Consider the following 18420-nt stretch of genomic DNA (forward strand, 5'->3'; position numbering starts at 1 on the left):
TCTCGATCTGTTGACCTCGTGATGATCCACTCGCCTCGGCCTCCCAAAGTGCTGGGATTACAGGCGTGAGCCACCGCGCCCGGCTAGCTTTTATAAATATGGATGGATTAGCTAAAATCTGGTTTGTGTGATTGGAGTTACGCATTTTAGACCTGGAATTAACCTCTGAAATCTTGAGAGTCCAGAGTATATCCTCTTACATCATGTAGGAGCTCCTTCCTTAGCATCCTTGATGTCTGATGAGCTTCAATTTGATTATGACCACCACCTCTGTCCCCTTTCTCCCTGCCCTGTTAGTCCTCATGGTATGCAAATACAGGGAGTCCATACAAAGAGCCAATGTTTTATATAATTCTGTTAGAAAAGGCAATCTGTTATTAAGTAGAAATTGACCATCTTTTTTCTAGCCAGTTGCTTTTAGAGCTTGAAGGAATCTTGTTTTTAGTCAAGTTATCTTGTCAGTATTTGTCTGGTTATATTTCATTGAGTGCTGGACATTGCATATAAGAAATAATGTAGATTAATTAGATCTAGGATGGTGGTGTATATGTTTAGTTCTAGGTAGATAGCTTGGCAGGGGACACTAGCAATCTCAGAACATCTTATTTTAATGAGGAATTGTGAAGATTCAAAGCTGAGTTTCGGTTTTTGGAAGATTTTCTTATAATTCTGATTTCACCTTTAATCCTAGTGGTAGCCTTTTGTGGCCCTAATCCAAAATCCGGTTGTTTACCAGACCCTGTCAAGAAGCTTAGAGCTAGCTCTTGCCTTCTTAGCTCCACAAGTGTTTTAAGTTTGCTCAGCTTCTTAGCTGTCTCCACTAGAATCATCAGTCATCTCCAGGTGAAAAGCAGCTCTATCAGCTCTTTTTGAAGTTCTGATACATAGATTGCTGACATTGGTCTTTTAGTCAGCTAAAAGTTCTAGTTCTTTTTCATGTGAGTTGTTAAGCCAGATCAGTAGCCAACGTATTGCCAATAATTATGAGTTGCTCTTTTAAATGAAATGCTGGCTTTAAACTTTTATTTCACTTCATCTTGTTTTAGTAACCATCTGTGTATGTGTTAGTCTTTCATTCCAGAATTAAACTTTGATTTTAACTATGGATGTTAAGCTTTGTGTCATCTTTTTCTTCTCCTTTAAATGTTTCTTTATTCCTTTTTTTTTTTTTTTCGGTTTTCTTTTTTTCCAATTGCACTTTCAAAAAAACAGTTGAGGTTGGGAGGCTGGAAAAGGAGTTGATGTTGAAAATATATTCATAGAAGTTTGGGGTAGGGGAAGGGCCAGCTCATTGATTCTAAAGGTCAGCCTTCTGGGTTTGTTTGACTTAGATGAAAGTGAAGAGGATGAAGATGATTTGTTGCAAAGGACTGGAAATTTCATATCCACATCAACTTCTCTTCCAAGAGGAATCTTGAAGGTGAGAGTCAGTGAAGTTGGGGGACCCTATCCAACTACTTACTTCTGCAGTTTAATCTGCTTCCCAGTTACAGATGTATGGATTCCTATTACCTGTCAGATTAAATATGTTTGCTTTCATTTTACCCTGGTAATACTTATGTTTGTTTGTTTTTTCCCTTTTGCAAAAATGTTTAAGAGGTGTTATGTTCCCATTGCTTGAGCCCAGGAGTTTGAAGCTACAGTGAGCTGTGATGGAACCACTGTACTTTAGCCCTGGTGAAAGCGAGACCCTGTCTCTAAAATAATAAATAAATAAATAAATTTCCCAATAATTCTAGGAATCCTATTTAGTTTACCTTCGTTTTCATAGGCATCAGCCTAGTCCATACTGCTGTCATCTCTTATCTGGCATATTGCAGTAGCTTTGTGACTGGGCTCTCTACTTCCACTTTACCTCTTTCTAAATGATTCTTCGTATAGCAGCCCAGAGGGATCTTTTAAAAATAAAGTATCAGGTCATGCCACTTCTCATTGCTTTTTGAAAACTTCTGAATTCCTTATTGTATTCTACACTGCCCTTTACAATCTGGCTTCTGCCTGCATCCTTAACCTCATCTCAGACCTGTTTTCCATGATTTCCCACTTGAGTCACACAAGTCTTTTTCTGTTTCTTGAATATGCTGGGTCTTTTCTTGCCTGTGAACCTTTGCTTCTTGCCCTTTTGTTCTGCCTGTCTTGTTTTCAGGCAGTCCTACTGACTAGCTCATTCTTACCTTTCTGCTCAAACGGCATCTTAGACAAGACTTTCTCTAAAGTGGTCTACACTCTTTACTTTCTAACTTATCACCATATCTAGTTTGTTCATTGTGCTAACCAATTGCCTACCTAGCATAGTACTTTAAACATCTGTCATATTAACAGATCTATGACATAGATATCTTTCCTTATTACACAATGGCATAAGTATTTAGATGGGGCAGGGGAACCTATTATGATAAATTACTAGGAGATAGAGTGGTTTTGTCTCCTCCCACCTTATGAGGACAATTCATTTAGCCCTTCGCAGGGTGAATTCACTTCCATTAAATATGTAAGTTACCATAAAAATATAACTTCATTGGTTACAAACAAAACACATACTTTTGTTTTTAACTGAATTTTAAAAATTCAAGGGAAAACCTGTAAAAGCAAAATAAATAACAAAATAGTCCAGATGATGCATGAGATTACCATTACTTTAAACCTGGAACCATGTACCCTAAGAGAAGGAAGTAAGCAATCTGTGCCAATCAGAACTGTGGGGACAACTGCACAGTACCTCTTGCATTTGTGCCATGAATGCACAGGTGCCATGTGCCAAAGTAGAAGCTTTAAGTGAAATTTCCCCAGAAGCAAAAGTCTCTTAACACAAATGGATGTGTTTTGGGGAAATGACTACATACTAGTGCTCTAGGAATGAGTAATACATTCAGACTTCTAGATGTGGAAAGCACTTTAATGATTTAATCTTTTTATTTGAAAGATGGTAAAAATGGATTCTTGTGTGGTAAAGTGACTTGCTAGTTGGTGCCAGAGCTGTGGTCTTTTTTTTTTTTTGAGTTGTGGTCCTTTGTTTACCATTCCAGTGCATTTTTTTCTGCATTATAAATGATAATATCTTCATGCTGTAAAGAAAACTACGTTAATTCATTTGAATTGATAAAATCCCAGCTTTGATTTTCTGTAGATGAAGAACTGCCAGCATGCTAATGCTGAACGTCCTACTGCTGCTCGCATCTCATCTGTGCAGTTCCATCCTGGTGCACAGATTGTGATGGTCGCTGGATTAGATAATGCTGTATCACTATTTCAGGTATGCATCTTTACTTACTTATTTCTAATGTATTATTTTTATTTAAGAATGAGACATTTGCAACCCAAAATGCAAAAACAGTGAAAAAAATATTCATGGCTAAAATGTCATACCCCAAAGTGTAGCTAAGTCTCACAGAAGTGAGAGTTCCTTTGCTTGGAAATACTAAATGGAGCATCCAGTCAGCATACAGCCCTTGCTTCTTGCTCCAAAGTTTATTGTCACTGTTGTCAGTCACAGCTGCTCACCCCTTGCCTGCTCATAGTTTTGGTAGCTCACCATCTCTTGCCCACTCAGATTTTTATTGAATGCATCTGTATGACTTCAGTGTACAAGGAGTCATAATGGGGATTTGGAGTAAAGTGTTTTTCTTCCACTGAAGAAGAAAAACTTTTACTAAGTTTTACTAAGTTATAAAACTTAGTACAATATTGGTTTAAAATAATTGAGAAGTGATGAATATATTAATCATGTTAGTGAATATAGTATCTCTACAAAAACGTGTTTTTTAAATTTTCTGGTGAGTTATTTGAGCAAAGCGATAATATGAACTCATGACTTTACTGGGTCTTCCATGTTTATTCATCTAACACTAATGTACTCTGATGGTTTCTTGGGTTGCAACAAAAATAAACAGACCTGGCCCTTCACTTCAGGATGTTACTCTCTGATGGGGGTACAGATGGTAAACACATGATTACAAATTTAACCATTCAGTCCTGCAGATGCTTCACAGTATCTCCTTTTGAATAGGGTATCCCGGTTTTCTTTTAGAGAATAAAGCTTGGTCCAGTTCATGTAGTTTGGATGGGGCTGACTCCATCTCCTTATCTGTGGGTGGACAAACTCAAGAAATTAGTAAGGCAAGGTATGGGGAAGGAGCATGGAGCCTCCCTGCCTTCTTAGGGCATGCCACCTCCCTAGTACCTCCACATGTTCAGCAACCCAGAAGCTCTCTGAACCCCTTCTGTTAAGATTTTTATGAAGGCCTGTTGACATAGGCATGATTGATTAAATCATTGGCCATTGCTACTTAACCCTCAGCCCCTTGGGGATGTATTTTTAAATGAACACTTGTAGTGAAATGCATATACTACCAGGATACAGGGTTCATAGAAATAATCAAAACAACCATTTTGTACTTCCTTACAGGTTGATGGAAAAACAAATCCTAAAATCCAGAGCATCTATTTGGAAAGGTTTCCAATCTTTAAGGCTTGTTTTAGTGCTAATGGGGAAGAAGTTTTAGCCACGAGTACCCACAGCAAGGTTCTTTATGTCTATGACATGCTAGCTGGAAAGTTAATTCCTGTGCATCAAGTAAGAGGTAAGATTTGTATTGAACACACACAACCAATCATTTCCCCTAAGGCGAGTTTATGTAACAGTGTTTACAACTACTTTTTTCACGCCATAGGATTCTTAAAAGTAACGGTTTCTTTAGGTATAGTATTTGGAAAATGTCATTATGCTTTTGAGATAACATGTTTGAATGAAACCAGTGAACTTTTTTATTGAACTCTTATGGAATGATCATAGTTTGGAAATATATATTCCTCCTAAACCAGACAAGCAATTGCAAATATTTGGCTGTAAAGTTAGCAGTTGATGCAGCAGACGAAACATGAGCCATGGAGCTAGAAGACCTGGGTTCCATTTCATTGGACAAACTTTTTCACCTCTCTGGTCTTCAGGAAACTTGGATATCCTCTAGTTTTAGTGTTATTTATAATAAAATTTTGATTTATATTTAAAGGGAATAAAGCACTGCTTTTGGAGGTACTTCTGTATTTTAAAAAAGAACTACTTAAAAAACAATACTTTTTTAGCAGGTGAAAATTTATCTGCCCTCTACCATACCCATTCTTCTCCTGTATTTCCCTACTCTTTTACCCCCAAATACACCGACACCTTCATGCATCCTTTGGGAACCAAAGCCCTTCTAATGAGGTTGTCTGGCTAATCTCAGGAGGTAGTGTTGGCGTATGGTACGGGTCACTGGTGCTCTCCCTATTAAACTGCACGTGCATGTAGCTGGAAAGGACAAGAGTAGCTCTGTACAATCATTTTTCTACTAGTGGTTAAAAGTGGATGGGGCCAACTTCAGAAACATTTATGAGGTTTATCTTCAGCATTTTCAATCTTTGCTTTCTTGTGTTCCTGACACTTTGAATGATACTTTCCGAGTAGATCCTTGGTTTATCTAATTGTACTCTAAGGTAGAGCTTCTCAGAGTTAATGTGCATGTGAATCACCTGGAGATCTCATTAAGCTGCAGATTCTGATTCCATAGGTCTTGGTGGGTTGATTCTGCATTTCTAATTCTCTCAGATGATGGTGATGCTGTGTGGTCCATGGACCTCACTTGGTTAAAAAGCCTGAAAACATCTTCTCATATTGAAATAGAAAACAATATATAGCAGTTATTATCTTTACATATCATTTCACTAATCAAAAGTAATGGACTTAAGCTTCTCCTTGTCTTGCACCCTCTTGGGAGAAAGCACACCATGCGTTGGCCAACATACAGTTAGTGATCTTTACCATGGATCTGCTAGGTGTGCAGGAGTGGGTGTCCAGTCACCAACTGCTTTTGAGACATGGCACTGATCTTTCCTTCCCAGTATTTCTCCTTTTCTCTTTCCACTTTCACATTTCCACTGCCTGATACTGTGCTATTAGGATTAGGTCTGTAGGGGTTTCCAGCTGTGGCTTCACATGGTGCTAAAAGAAGCCTCCCGTCCTTGCCTCATCATGTAATGATACCTTCCTTATGTTTGGAACTACTTCAGTATGCTTTAGTCATTACATATGGTTTACTTGGAAACTGGAATTCAAATTATTGTTAATAGGGATAGTGAAGTGCCTTTCATCCTAAGGAGACTGGTCATCAGCAGAAGTAACCCCAGTTTTGGAAATATAATGTGTGTCTGAAATGATATTGGGGAACATGAGTCCAAGCAAGAGAACTAGAATATAGTCTTTGGGAGGCAGGAATAGAGTGGGGCCCAATTTGAAGTAGTGGGAAGTAGCCTTAATCAGCGTTTTCCTGTAGTAGAACAAGGGTCCTTAACCGGATTTTTGTAAATCCTTTATCTCTAATTGATATTTTAACTTAGCATCTTTACATTTAAAAAATAAAGACATAGATTTTTGGCTAGGCAATATATTCACATAGTGTAAAAATCTAATATGTACAATTGAATGGATAGTGAAAACTCTTCTGCTATATCTCCCTGGCAACCTACTTTGTTTCCGTGGAGGTAGCCAATTGTATGCATTCTTACGCATCCTATTAGGTAACTTTGTAATGAGTAACTTGGCTCTGTAAGCATTTCAATATTAGGAGGAGTCTCTTGTATAGTCAATAATAACTTTTCAGGCATGGAAAGAGAGACATGTCCTTTTGTAAATAAGTCAACTGGTTTGTATACCTAGCTCTTCTATGATTTGGTTACATGAGTCACATCCAGAGATGCTAGTCAGTCCTTAAGTAAACTGACATTTTGTGAAAAGTTTTGTTTTTTTGACTTACAAAGATGAGACTCCTGTCCATCATGGGATGCTTAGTAGGTGGCCAGCAACTAGTTTATGTATGTTTTTATGTTTTTGGCTGTCTCTAATGGCAGTGTATTTCCCTTCTAGTAATGAACTTTGTAACAGAAGTATAATTTATCCTTTTAGTTAATTAGAGGTATTACTGTGTATATTTGGAAAATTAGTTGATACGTTTATAGTTTAGAGACCTGAGTCTCTGGCCTACAAGTAAAATGGTGAGTGTTAACCAGGACAAAGAAGAGAAGTTTGCTAAGTGCTTTGTAGTGACTTTATGTTGGGGTCGTTTGGGTCAATGATGCCTGGGTTTAGACTTATTCAGGGTCTGAGCCAGGGTTTTCTTTAATTTGAACCACTTACATATATCAAAAGGTAAGAAACTTATTTGTCAATAGATGATAGTTTTATTGAAAACTATATTAAACTTTAATTGCGTCATCTCCTTTCTTAGGTTTGAAAGAGAAGATAGTGAGGAGCTTTGAAGTCTCCCCAGATGGGTCCTTCTTACTCATAAATGGCATTGCTGGGTATTTGCATTTGCTGTCAATGAAGGTAAAGCATTATTATTGCTATGTGTTCTTCTCCCACAAGACATTAGTGCAGGGATACTCTTGAACCTTAACTCAGTGTGTCCTTAAATCTGCACCTCCAAGTAGCAGAGCATAGGTGGGACTTGGAGAGAAATTGTGGGCAGTTGGGAGGGACCTTTTGATTACAGGGAAAAACAAAGTTGAGTAGGTGCTAGAAAACAGAGAACTACGTTGTTTTTACTCTACATGTGTCATTCTTCTGTATACTTTCTAACAGTTTGATAAGTATTATTTATGGTTTTAGACCAAAGAACTGATTGGAAGCATGAAAATTAATGGAAGAGTTGCAGCATCCACCTTCTCTTCAGATAGTAAGAAAGTATATACCTCTTCGGGTAAGTCAATGACATGAAAGAAGCTAAGGATTTTTTTACATTTTGAATTTTGAGCCCGGCATGGTGGCTTATGCCTCTAATCCCAGCACTTTGGGAGGCCGAGGTGGGTGGATCACTTGAGGTCATGGGTTTGAGACCAGCCTGGCCAACATGGTAAAACCCTACTAAAAATACAAAAAGTAGCCGGGCATGGTGGCACGGGCCTGTAATCCCAGCTAGTTGAGAGGCTGAGGTGGGAGAATAGCTTGAACCCAGGAGGCAGAAGTTGCAGTGAGCTGTGCTCGCGCCACTGCTGTCCAGCCTGGGGGACAGAATGAGACTCTGTCTCTAAATAAATAAATTTTAGTCATTTATCCTGGGCCACAGAGCAAGAGTCTGTCTCGAAAAAATAAAAAATAGGCCAGATGCGGTGGCTTATGCCTGTAATCCCAGCACTTTGGGAGACCGGGGCAAGTGGATCATTTGAGGTCAGGCGTTTAAGACCAGCCTGGCTAACATGGTGAAACCCTGACTCTACTAAAAATACAAAAGTTAGCCAGGCGTAATGGCGCGTGCCTGTAATCCTAGCTAGTTGGGAGGCTGAGGCAGGAGAATTGCTTGAACCTGGGAGAGAGAGGCTCATTGATATTATATTCCTAAAAGGAAGGATATTGAGATATTGGGAAAAGGAAGAGGTAAAATAGTGAGGATCCACTTTTGAGAGGGTTGTAGGGTCATTACAGTAAACTATTTATGCTTATTCATAAGCTTGTGTTTAGCATTTTTTATCATTTACATAACTTGGTAATAGATAAATTGTGTGTGTCTTCTTAATTATAAATTCCTGTGGTCTGGATCAGTTCATTTTTCACTTCTTCCTCTTCCATCATCATTAAAAGTTCGGTATCTAAATCACTAACCTTGCCTATTGGGTACTCTAATGATTGTCAGTAGATGTTGGAAGAGCTATACTACTGAGTGGTGTTTTGTTCTGCTTCAGATTTTTACTCCAATTATTTATCTGAGTGAAACATAGAAGCTTTTTCTAAAAGTTCAACTCAAACCAACAAATTGTGATTTTTTTCTTGTAAACCTAAAGATATTGTCTATTAATGACTAATTGATACATTTTTCTTCTATATATACGTGAATGTATACAAGAACTATTCTTAGGCCGGGTATGGTGGCTCACACCTGTAATCCCAGCACTTTGGGAGGCTGAGGTGGGTGGATCACCTGAGGTTAGGAGTTTGAGACCAGCCTGGCCAGCATGGTGAAACCCCGTCTCTACTAAAAATACAAAAATTAGCTGGGCATGGTGGCACATGCCTGTAATCCCAGCTACTTGGGAGGCTGAGGCAGGAAAATTACTTGAAGCCAGGAGAAGGAGGTTGCAGTGAGCCAAGATGGTGCCATTGCACTCCAGTCTGGGTGTCAAGAGCAAAACTTCATCTCAAAAAAAGAAAAGAAAAGTATTCTTAGTCCAGTAGTCCAGTTTTCCAGAGCTAGGAGGGTTATAATAGGTCGATTTGTAGTCTCTTGTACTATTAAGAGGAACTGAGAGTGGTCAGTTTACTTGCCTTTCAAGTTCAAAGCAAAATTAGCAAACTCCTTTTTGGCCCTTTTTTTCAGGGGATGGAGAAGTTTATGTTTGGGATGTGAACTCAAGGAAGTGCCTTAACAGATTTGTTGATGAAGGCAGTTTATATGGATTAAGCATTGCCACATCTAGGAATGGACAGTATGTTGCTTGTGGGTAAGTAAAGAGAGGTTATTGTAACCTTAATCACATTGTGCTGATGAGAATATGATAAGGAATTGAGTATACCAGATGGTGCATGAGTAGTTCTTTTTATAAACTATTCAGTAATATGAAATTGGTGAACCCAGCTGAGCCTTTTGTATTTTATCATCTTTGTGCAGTGTTTAATAATAATAACACAGTAGTTCCCCCCTTATCTGGAGTTTCACTGTTTGTGTTTTTAGTTACCTGTGTTAATCACAATCTGAAAATACTACATAAAATATTTTGAGAGCAAGAGACCACATTCACAAAACTTTTATTACACTATAATGTTATAATTGTTCTATTTTATTATTATTGTTTTAGTCTCTTACTATGCGTAATTTATAAATTAAACTTTTTTATAGACATGTGTATAGGAGAAAACATAGTACACATAGGGTTTAGTAATCCACAGTTTAAGGCATCCACTGGGGGTCTTGGAACATACCCCTATAGGTAAGGAGAGCCTACTATAATTGCAGTTGAACACTTTTGTAGCAAAGAAAATGCTGGCCCTACCTTATATCATTGTATTTTTTTCCTATATTTGAAATACCTGTTTGATCACAGCAAGTTTTCCTATAATTATTTTCAGTTTCTTGTCATTGATGAGGAGATAGAATAAGTAACTTTAGTTGGGTTTAAATCTTAAAGATACCCAAAGCATTTTTTCTTCATCGAGCTGGGGTTATAAATAAAAAACTGGTCCTTGGAAATACCATTTATTAGTATTGTAGAAAGTTTAAAAATATTATCTAGAACACATTTTGTGCTATTACTGAAAAAATTTGTTATTACACTGGGGAAAAGATGGCTGTGTTCCACTTGATTCTGAAGATGCAGGGTAGGAGGATGAGGCATTGGATACTTGGCAGTAATTCTGAGCTACCTTGCTAAATCACTGATTAGCACCCATAATTCTATAACTTTAAAGAATATGCTTTTATGATTTTCTTAGATCAAACCCAATTGAGCCATGAAATGATTTCAGTCAAATCCTCCCTGGGATTGGAAGTCAAGGGGTCTTGCTGTCCAGAAACTTAGTATACTCTCTACTCTTTGATCACTCCCTCCTTCAAGGTTAAAACTGGGGAAACTGCTTGTATATATATCCCTACCACCATTTGCAAATTTGGTTTGGGAGGGAAGGCAAGTAGAACTAGACTGTGGAGCTTGGAGACCAGGCCATCTTCCTTAGGCAGTAGGACAGTGACAGATCCCTTGGAAGAGGAGTGCCCTGATGAAGGCCCCTTCTTTTTCCTTCCAGTCACCATACCTGTGTCAAGCCTATAGCGAGGACATCTCAGCACAAGCCAAGCCTTTGCCAGAGTAGTGTGCGCTATGGCAGCAATTCATGAGTAGCAGATCTGGGAATAAAGTGCCTTTGAAACGAAGACTGGTGTTTAAACTCATTATAAGTAATTTTAAGCAGAACTGTATTTGCCTCTTTGTGGGACAAGAAAAACTACACAAAAATTTGTGAAGCCAATGAAGTTAGTCTTTTTCTGGTCCTTGCCCTCTCTTTTTTGTATCACTTTTTATTAGTCCCCTTTGAAGGGCCTATACAGGAAAGAATTTAATACTAGTAGCTTAAACTCATTTAATTTTCATTGCCCTTCAGTGTAATTGAATTCTGATGTGCTTGGCCAAACACCATTTAAGCCTTTAGAATTTTTTAAGTTATTCTTAAAGAATCTCAAGCAAATCTTTAAGCTTTTAGAAGAGGAAGAAAGGGACAGGTAGATGAGCCTTGAGGTCACTGTAGCAGTAGGCATGCATCAGGTAATGAGTCGCCAGGATAGTGGGAATGGGAATAGGGGAATAGGCACAGGATGTTTGTAATGTATTTGGTAAGTGCTTGGAAGATGGAGAGTGGGAGAGAAGCATTCACATTCTCAGAGTCCAGGCCTGTGTGCAACCAGAGGAGTGGAATTGTCATTGAAGGGAGGGGGGAGGAGGAGGGGTGATGGTGTTAGAAGAGATCATATGCATGTGCCCCCCCCCCCCCCCGCCCAAACAGACTGTTAGGAATGCAGTGCATAATTAGGACTAAAGGCACTGATTTGGATGTGGTGGGTGATTAGGTGCTCTGGGGGAGTAAATGAGATGAATGAGACACTAGAAGTAGGTTGGAAATAGAATCCTAGGGACAAGAATCAGTGGAGAAAGAGGTGACTGTGAAGGAAACAGGATGCAAGAAGAGTCAGTAAAGTGCAGCCTTCAAGAAGTCAACAAAAGGGGGAGAATTTGAATTCCGTTTTCAACCTGTTTGGTTGGAGGTTCTGTAGGACATTTGTGGCTGTCGTGGCTGTGGCTGGTCTCTTTGTAACATGATTCCTGCAAATACCAGTTTGTTAGGTTAAATCTGTCACTTAGGTTTTGAAAGCCCTTTTACTTGTTTTTAAATCTATTTTAATCCCTTTTCTCTTTGTAGTTCTAATTGTGGAGTGGTAAACATATACAATCAAGATTCTTGTCTCCAAGAAACAAACCCAAAGCCAATAAAAGCTGTAATGAACTTGGTTACAGGTGTTACTTCTCTGACCTTCAATCCAACTACAGAAATCTTGGCAATTGCTTCAGAAAAAATGAAAGAAGCCGTCAGATTGGTAAATATTTCATTACCCCTTTATCCTTGTTAATTTTTAAATTTAAGTTGAAATCATGGAAGAGTAACAGCAAAAGAGAGTGTTGAATTGTTTTTAAAAAATAGTGACTTCTTTTGAAGTAGAAATTATGGGTATTGTAGCTTTTGGATGTGGTTGTGGGAAGGATGCACAATAGCCACACATTTGTATTATGTCAGTTCTTTTAGGAAAGGTCTGCTGTCCATTCTCACCATTCCTAAAGTGGTGGTCCTCATTTTCAGAGGTTTCTTTCAGTGTTAATGTTAAGGACTGTTTTTAAGGCAGACACTTCATTCCTTCACAATTTTCTTTCCTCATCTACCTTTTAAAGGCCTGTTGTCTTCACAGAACAGAGGCAATTCTTAGGTTTTGAAAGTAAGTTGAACTTGAAGATTAAATTGTATAAAAGTACTGTAATTTAAATAGCTAGGTAGTGCTTGTGAATATACCCTCTGTGTCAGGAATCCTCAGGACCACCTCCAGGGTTGGTGGCTGACTAGAAAGACTTAGAGGACTCTGCATATGTTCATTGAACTCATGGCTAAAATTTATTGCAGTGAAAAGGATACAAAGCAAAATCAGCAAAGGGAAAAGGTACATGGGGGAAGTCCGTAGGAAAGAGTCCTCTCCTAGTGGAGCCACAGAGGACAGGTTTAATTCCTCCAGTAAAAGAGTTCTGATAACGTGTGTTAAATGTTTTCTTCCTGGGAAGCTCATTAGAGACTCACTGTTGAAGGTTTTTGTTGGGGGTTCATATAGGTACCCTTTGCCTAGCATGTACCGAAATTCTAGAGTCCCAGAAGAAAAGCCAGGTGTTTAGCATAAACTGCATTGTTTGTACAAAGAGTTTAGGCACAGTGAGCTACCCATATCATTTAGGGAACGTTTGGTGCTAGTATAAGGAACTGCAGGCTAGTCAAGTTCTCCATCACCATGCGATGGCCACCCTTGTAAGCAGACCTTTCTAAGGATACTGGCTCCAGGCCTATGTAAACTCTTTTCTGCCAAGCCTCAGAGCTCAGCTTAAATATCACCGCATCTCTGTGAAGTTTCCTACTCTTCAGGCAGAACCAATTTCCTCATTCATTTAACAGTTTTTTGCTCAAGGCACCAGGTATATAGAAGAAATAGAACTTTGAATAGCAGTATTATGTTTGCTGCTGTTATGTGTATACTACCAGATTGTACATACTTTACAAAGTGTGTTATTTTTATTGTGCTCACTTGGTAAAAAGCCTTGTATCTGCCATCAGCTTTGTATTAGAGTGTATAGTTTACAAAGATTTACAAAGAGTTCTGCACTCTGTAAATTTGAGCCAAGTAACAGTTCTTCAGAGGATTAACTTGACCAAAATAAATAATTAATAAAGGGCAGAATTGTGATTTAGATTCCACATTTTTTTTTCTAGCAGTTCATTGGTTTTCTGACTGAATTCTGCAGGGCCCTAGATTCTGCACAGGTCTTTATATGGCATGTAGATCAAGGAGGAGGCTAAGCTCCTACTTGTATCATATAGAGCAGTGTCACTGTTGTCTGTGGTATATACTGGGATTCTGCATATGATTTCCCAGGCCTGTAATCCCAGCACTTTGGGAAGCTGAGGTGGGTGTATCACTTGAGGTCAGGAGTTCAAGACCAGTCTGGCCAACATGGTGAAACCTCATCTGTACTAAAAATACAAAAACTCTGAGCTGGGCGCGGCAGTGGGTGCCTGTAATCCAAGTGTCTGTGCAGGCCGAGGCGCAGGAGATTCACTTGAGCCCAGGAGGTGGAGGTTGTAGTGAGCCAAGATCGTGCCTCTGCACTCCAGCCTGGGTGACAGAAGAAGACTCTGTTTCAAAAACAACAACAAAAAGAAATTTTGTTTTTGTTGTTATATTTTAAATTCTGAGATACACGTGCAGGTTTGTTACATAGGTATACACGTGCCATGGTGGTTTGCCGCACAAAAAGAAATGTTTTGCCGGAAAAAGAGCGTGAAAAATACAGCATAGGATTTTATTGCCTCTCTGTTGAATGAATCATTTGATAAATGAGAAGGTTCTAATTCATGTCAGCTTTAAAATCCCTGCTCCTCTAATGGGAGTGGTGTACTAGTAATATTAACCTGTTAACACTTTAATGGTAGTAAATTATTTTAGAAAACCATAGGATCTGTCTCCTCTTGACGTAATATATTCTGTAAGACACATAATAGTTCTGCATAGCTTGCTTCAGTGATCATGACAGCATTTATATATTTTTTTATTGTGGCAAAATCACACAAGGAATTCATTAGTAACAGCCAAATTACAGTTTTTAAATGGTAGTCAACCATAATATCTAATGGAAAGAAGCCAGGCATAGCAGCTCCATAATGCCTTGGTAAAACATTGTTAGTATCATTAAATGCAATCCCTTATAATGATCCAGATAGTTTTGTCATCCCAGTACAAAGCACTGTGAATTTAAATCTAAGCTGTTGCACTAGTAGGAGACTCAGAAGTCAAATTCCTATTACATCTACAATTTTGGATGTAGTAGAATGTCACAGAACTTCCTACCCATTAAATCAAGGATAAGTGAGTGTTTACTTCTTGAATTTTGATATCTGGACACTTAATTGTCATTATGGAAATGGTATTAGAAGGCTGGCCACTGTGGCTCATGCCTGTAATCCCAGCACTTTGGGAGCCTGAGGCAGTCGGATCACCTAGTGCTAATGAGGGGGCTATAAATAGATGTCAGAACACAGCATAGTTTTAACCAGGTGGGATCATTGGCCTGAGGGAGGATTCACAATGCAGTGGGAGAGTACACTGGGGAATTTAGCAGGTAGATCCTACTCATCTCTTAGAAGGACATTGTAAACAACCCTCCTCCTTTCCCTGATATTCCCAGTCTGTAGCAGAGATAAAGTTTAAAAATAGATCAGGTGTGGTGGCTCACACCTTAATCCCAGCACTTTGAGAGGCCAAGGAAAGAGGATCACTTGAGGCCAGGAGTTTGAGACCAGCCTGGGCAATATAGTGAGACCCTGCCTCTATGAATTTTAAGTTTAAAAATAAGTTTTCTATAAGTTGCCATTTATCTTTCACCAGAAGGACACACTGTCCCATTGTGTGACTCCATGGCCCTGTGTATGGTTTTGTAGGTTGTTTGTTGCATTGAGGGCACCATGGTCTAGAGGGATCCCATTTACATCAGAGACTTTGTGTGTATTTACCACAAGTTTTCTGGTGCTGTGTTCTGTCTATTTAGCTACAAAAATAAGTAGCCACCTTCTGGTAAAAAACCCAGTTACACAGGCTGGGCATGTTGGCTCACTCCTGTAATCCTAGCACTTTGGGAGGCTGAGGCAGGTGGATCACCTGAAGTTGGGAGTTTGAGACTAGTCTGACCAACATGGAGAAACCCCATCTCTACTAAAAATACAAAATTAGTTGGGCGTGGTGGTGCATGCCTGTAATCCCAGCTACTCGGGAGGCTGAGGCAGAATCACTTGAACTTGTGCCATTGCCTGGGCAACAAGAGCAAAACTGCATCTCAAAAAAAAATCCAGTTCCACTCTTAGTTTTAAATATACAATGGTATGTCTTATTTATTATTCTATTTTTTTGCTCTTATTTGTAATTAGCAATTGATTTCATTATACATGAATCCAAATTAGGAGACCATTTTCCCCCAACTTTGGTTGGAAATAAAAAGCTGGTGTTAATATTAGTTCTCAAACTGCTATAAAGACTGGGTAATTTACAAAGCAAAGAGGTTTGATTAACTCACCATTCCCCAGGCCTTGGAAGGGGTTAGGAAACTTATAATCATGGTGGAAGGGGAAGCAGGTATCTTCTTCACAAGGTGGCAGGAGAGAGAAGTGGTGCAAAGGAGGAACTTCCAAACACTTAGAGAACCATCAGAGCTCATGAGAACTCTCTATCATGAGAACAGCATGGGGGAAACTGCCCCCATAATCCAATCACCTCCCTCCCTCTACACCTGGGGATTACAATTAGAGATGAGATTTGGATGGGGACACATAACCAAACCATATCAGCTTGTTTAACATAATTATCTTTAAGAAGTCATTCAGGGGCGGGCGGTGGCTCACACCTGTAATCCTGGCACTTCAGGAGGCCAAAGCAGGGGCGCGTTTGAGGCCAGGAGTTCGAGACCAGCCTGGCCAACATGGTGAAACCCCATTTCTACTAAAAATACAAAAATTAGCTGGGTGTGGTGGTGCATACCTATAATCCCGCTACTCAGGAGGCTGAGACAGAAGAATTGCTGGAACCCCGGAGGTGGAGGTTGCAGTAAGCTGAGATCGCACCATTGCACTCCAGCCTGGGCAACAGAGAGACTCCATCTCAAAAATAATAATAATAATTCAAATAGGTTGATTCTGGTGTATTTTGATTAGGAAGAGTCGGAAAACCAGCTCTCCAAACTTCAAAGTCATTCTAGGAACGTTGGTGAGTGAATGCCTGAGGCATGGTTTCATAGTATCTGGTGAATAGGGTGGGAACAAAAGGCAGAGGTAGAACAGCTTTCCCCTTAGCCCTTGCAGCAAGTGTTTTTCTCCTGCTAATCTGCTCTCCTGATGCTTTGGATCATCTGTTCATAGTTGGTGCATGCCTGGAGGATACAAACTTATAGTAATCCAAGAAAAACACAGTTAAGCCAAGGTACTTATCACACATTTATATAATATCTGCCTTCCCAAATTAAATGTAAATAAATTTTGCAATATCCACGTTGTGGCTTCTCGCTATAAAACAGGAATCTGCTTTACTAAGTGCTTGAAGAAATACCTATACTCAAAGTAATTTCTCAAAGAACCTGTATAGAGAGTGGTATTTAAGAACTTCAGACAGGAAGATCATATTGGGGTACTGCCAGCTTCTTAGCTTTAATAGGTCAAGACCACTTCTCATTAGCACCATTGCCTTCACATTGATGCCATGCTGTGCAGGCAGAACCTGCCTTCTGGCAAAGTTGAGAATAATTGAATGTGGCTTAGAGAGTCACTGTAAACAGTATTTTCTTGACAAAATGGTCAGTAAGTATGTATCAGAAGGAATTTGGCCTAATATGTGACTGACTGAACCCAGTTTAATAGGTGTTATGTATCAGTGGGTTTTACCTAGCACTTGTCTGTGAAAATCACTTCAATTGATTATATAAAATCTGACCTAAAAGTGTGGAGGATGAGAAACTGCCCAGGTGAGTAGCTGAGTGACATAGTTGTATATATTAGAACATGAAGATGCTGTATCTCTTGGAAGAGCTAGAGAACTTCTGAAAGTGAGTGTTAGCAATTGTGACCTAAAGCTAATTGCTTCCTCACCTGGGTTTTGTTCAACCACGAATTGGGTGAGGACCTGTCTCAACTCTCTTGAACTTAGGAAGTAGACTCTGGAGAGAGACTCTGTGTGTTCCTCCTCTTGCTTAGGCCTGGCTTTGAGGTGAGCTTTTGACTCTTTCTAAATCGGAACAGTTTCACTTGGTGTTAGATTTTCATGATTCAGCCCTCTTTGAGGAGAAATTGTAAAAGGCAAAGAGCATATACTATAGTTGAAAATTAAAAGTATAAAATAGCAATTTTATTATATAGAATATATGTGGTATGACTTTGCCTAGGCTTCAGTTATGTAAAATCAGACTCTGTATATAATGTTTAATTTTTTTTTCGCCATCTAACTAGGTGAATCTTCATAATGTCTAAAAATCTCTTTTCCCTTTGATCAGATTTTAGCATTCTGTACTGCGGTCATTAAGCTAGAGTGGGTACTTTTCGCTTTAGTTTATTCGTTAATTTATTCAGCAAACATTTTAATCTCTGAGGCATCATGCTAGATGCTGTATTGATGTTTTATCTCTTTCTTCCTTTCCTGCTCAGTTAATAACACATGAAAGATCAAATTTTACAATGTGTACACATGGACACAGAGTAGAATAATAGACATTGGAGACTTGGAAGGGTGGGAGTGCAGGAGCCGGAGGTAAGGGGTGAGAAATTATCTGATGGGTACAGTGTGTATCAAGCTTGTCCAACTTTCTTAAGCTCATCACCTGTTGTTAGTGTATTTTATGTGTGGCCCAAGACAATTCTTCTTCCATTGTGGCCCAGGGAAGCCAAAAGATTGGACACCCTATCCACCATTGGAGTGATGGTGACACTAAGAGCCCAGACTTCACCACTATGCAAGAAAGCCATGTAGCAAAACTGCAGTTGTATCTCTTAACTCTATAAAATAAAGTGAAAAAAAAATTAAAGATCAAAACTTATTTTCGGAATAGTTTGCTGGACTAATAGAC

At 39.1% G+C, this 18420-nt stretch overlaps 1 protein-coding gene across 1 annotated transcript in view; it reads left to right on the forward strand.

The window, feature by feature from the left end:
* UTP18 (UTP18 small subunit processome component) overlaps positions 1 to 18420 on the forward strand; it is a 31998-nt gene that overhangs the window by 9488 nt on the left and 4090 nt on the right. Inside the window, exons 5-11 of the mRNA XM_012463579.3 lie at positions 1332 to 1420; positions 3128 to 3253; positions 4406 to 4580; positions 7260 to 7360; positions 7643 to 7733; positions 9345 to 9468; positions 11933 to 12107. Of these exons, the coding sequence (XP_012319002.2) occupies positions 1332 to 1420; positions 3128 to 3253; positions 4406 to 4580; positions 7260 to 7360; positions 7643 to 7733; positions 9345 to 9468; positions 11933 to 12107 (881 nt within the window). The remainder of the gene's footprint in view (positions 1 to 1331; positions 1421 to 3127; positions 3254 to 4405; positions 4581 to 7259; positions 7361 to 7642; positions 7734 to 9344; positions 9469 to 11932; positions 12108 to 18420) is intronic.

The sequence above is a fragment of the Aotus nancymaae genome, unplaced genomic scaffold (genome assembly GCF_030222135.1).
Source record: "Aotus nancymaae isolate 86718 unplaced genomic scaffold, 86718_ANA_hifiasm-v0.15.2.pri h1tg000072l, whole genome shotgun sequence".
NCBI classification, from domain to species: Eukaryota; Metazoa; Chordata; class Mammalia; order Primates; family Aotidae; genus Aotus; species Aotus nancymaae.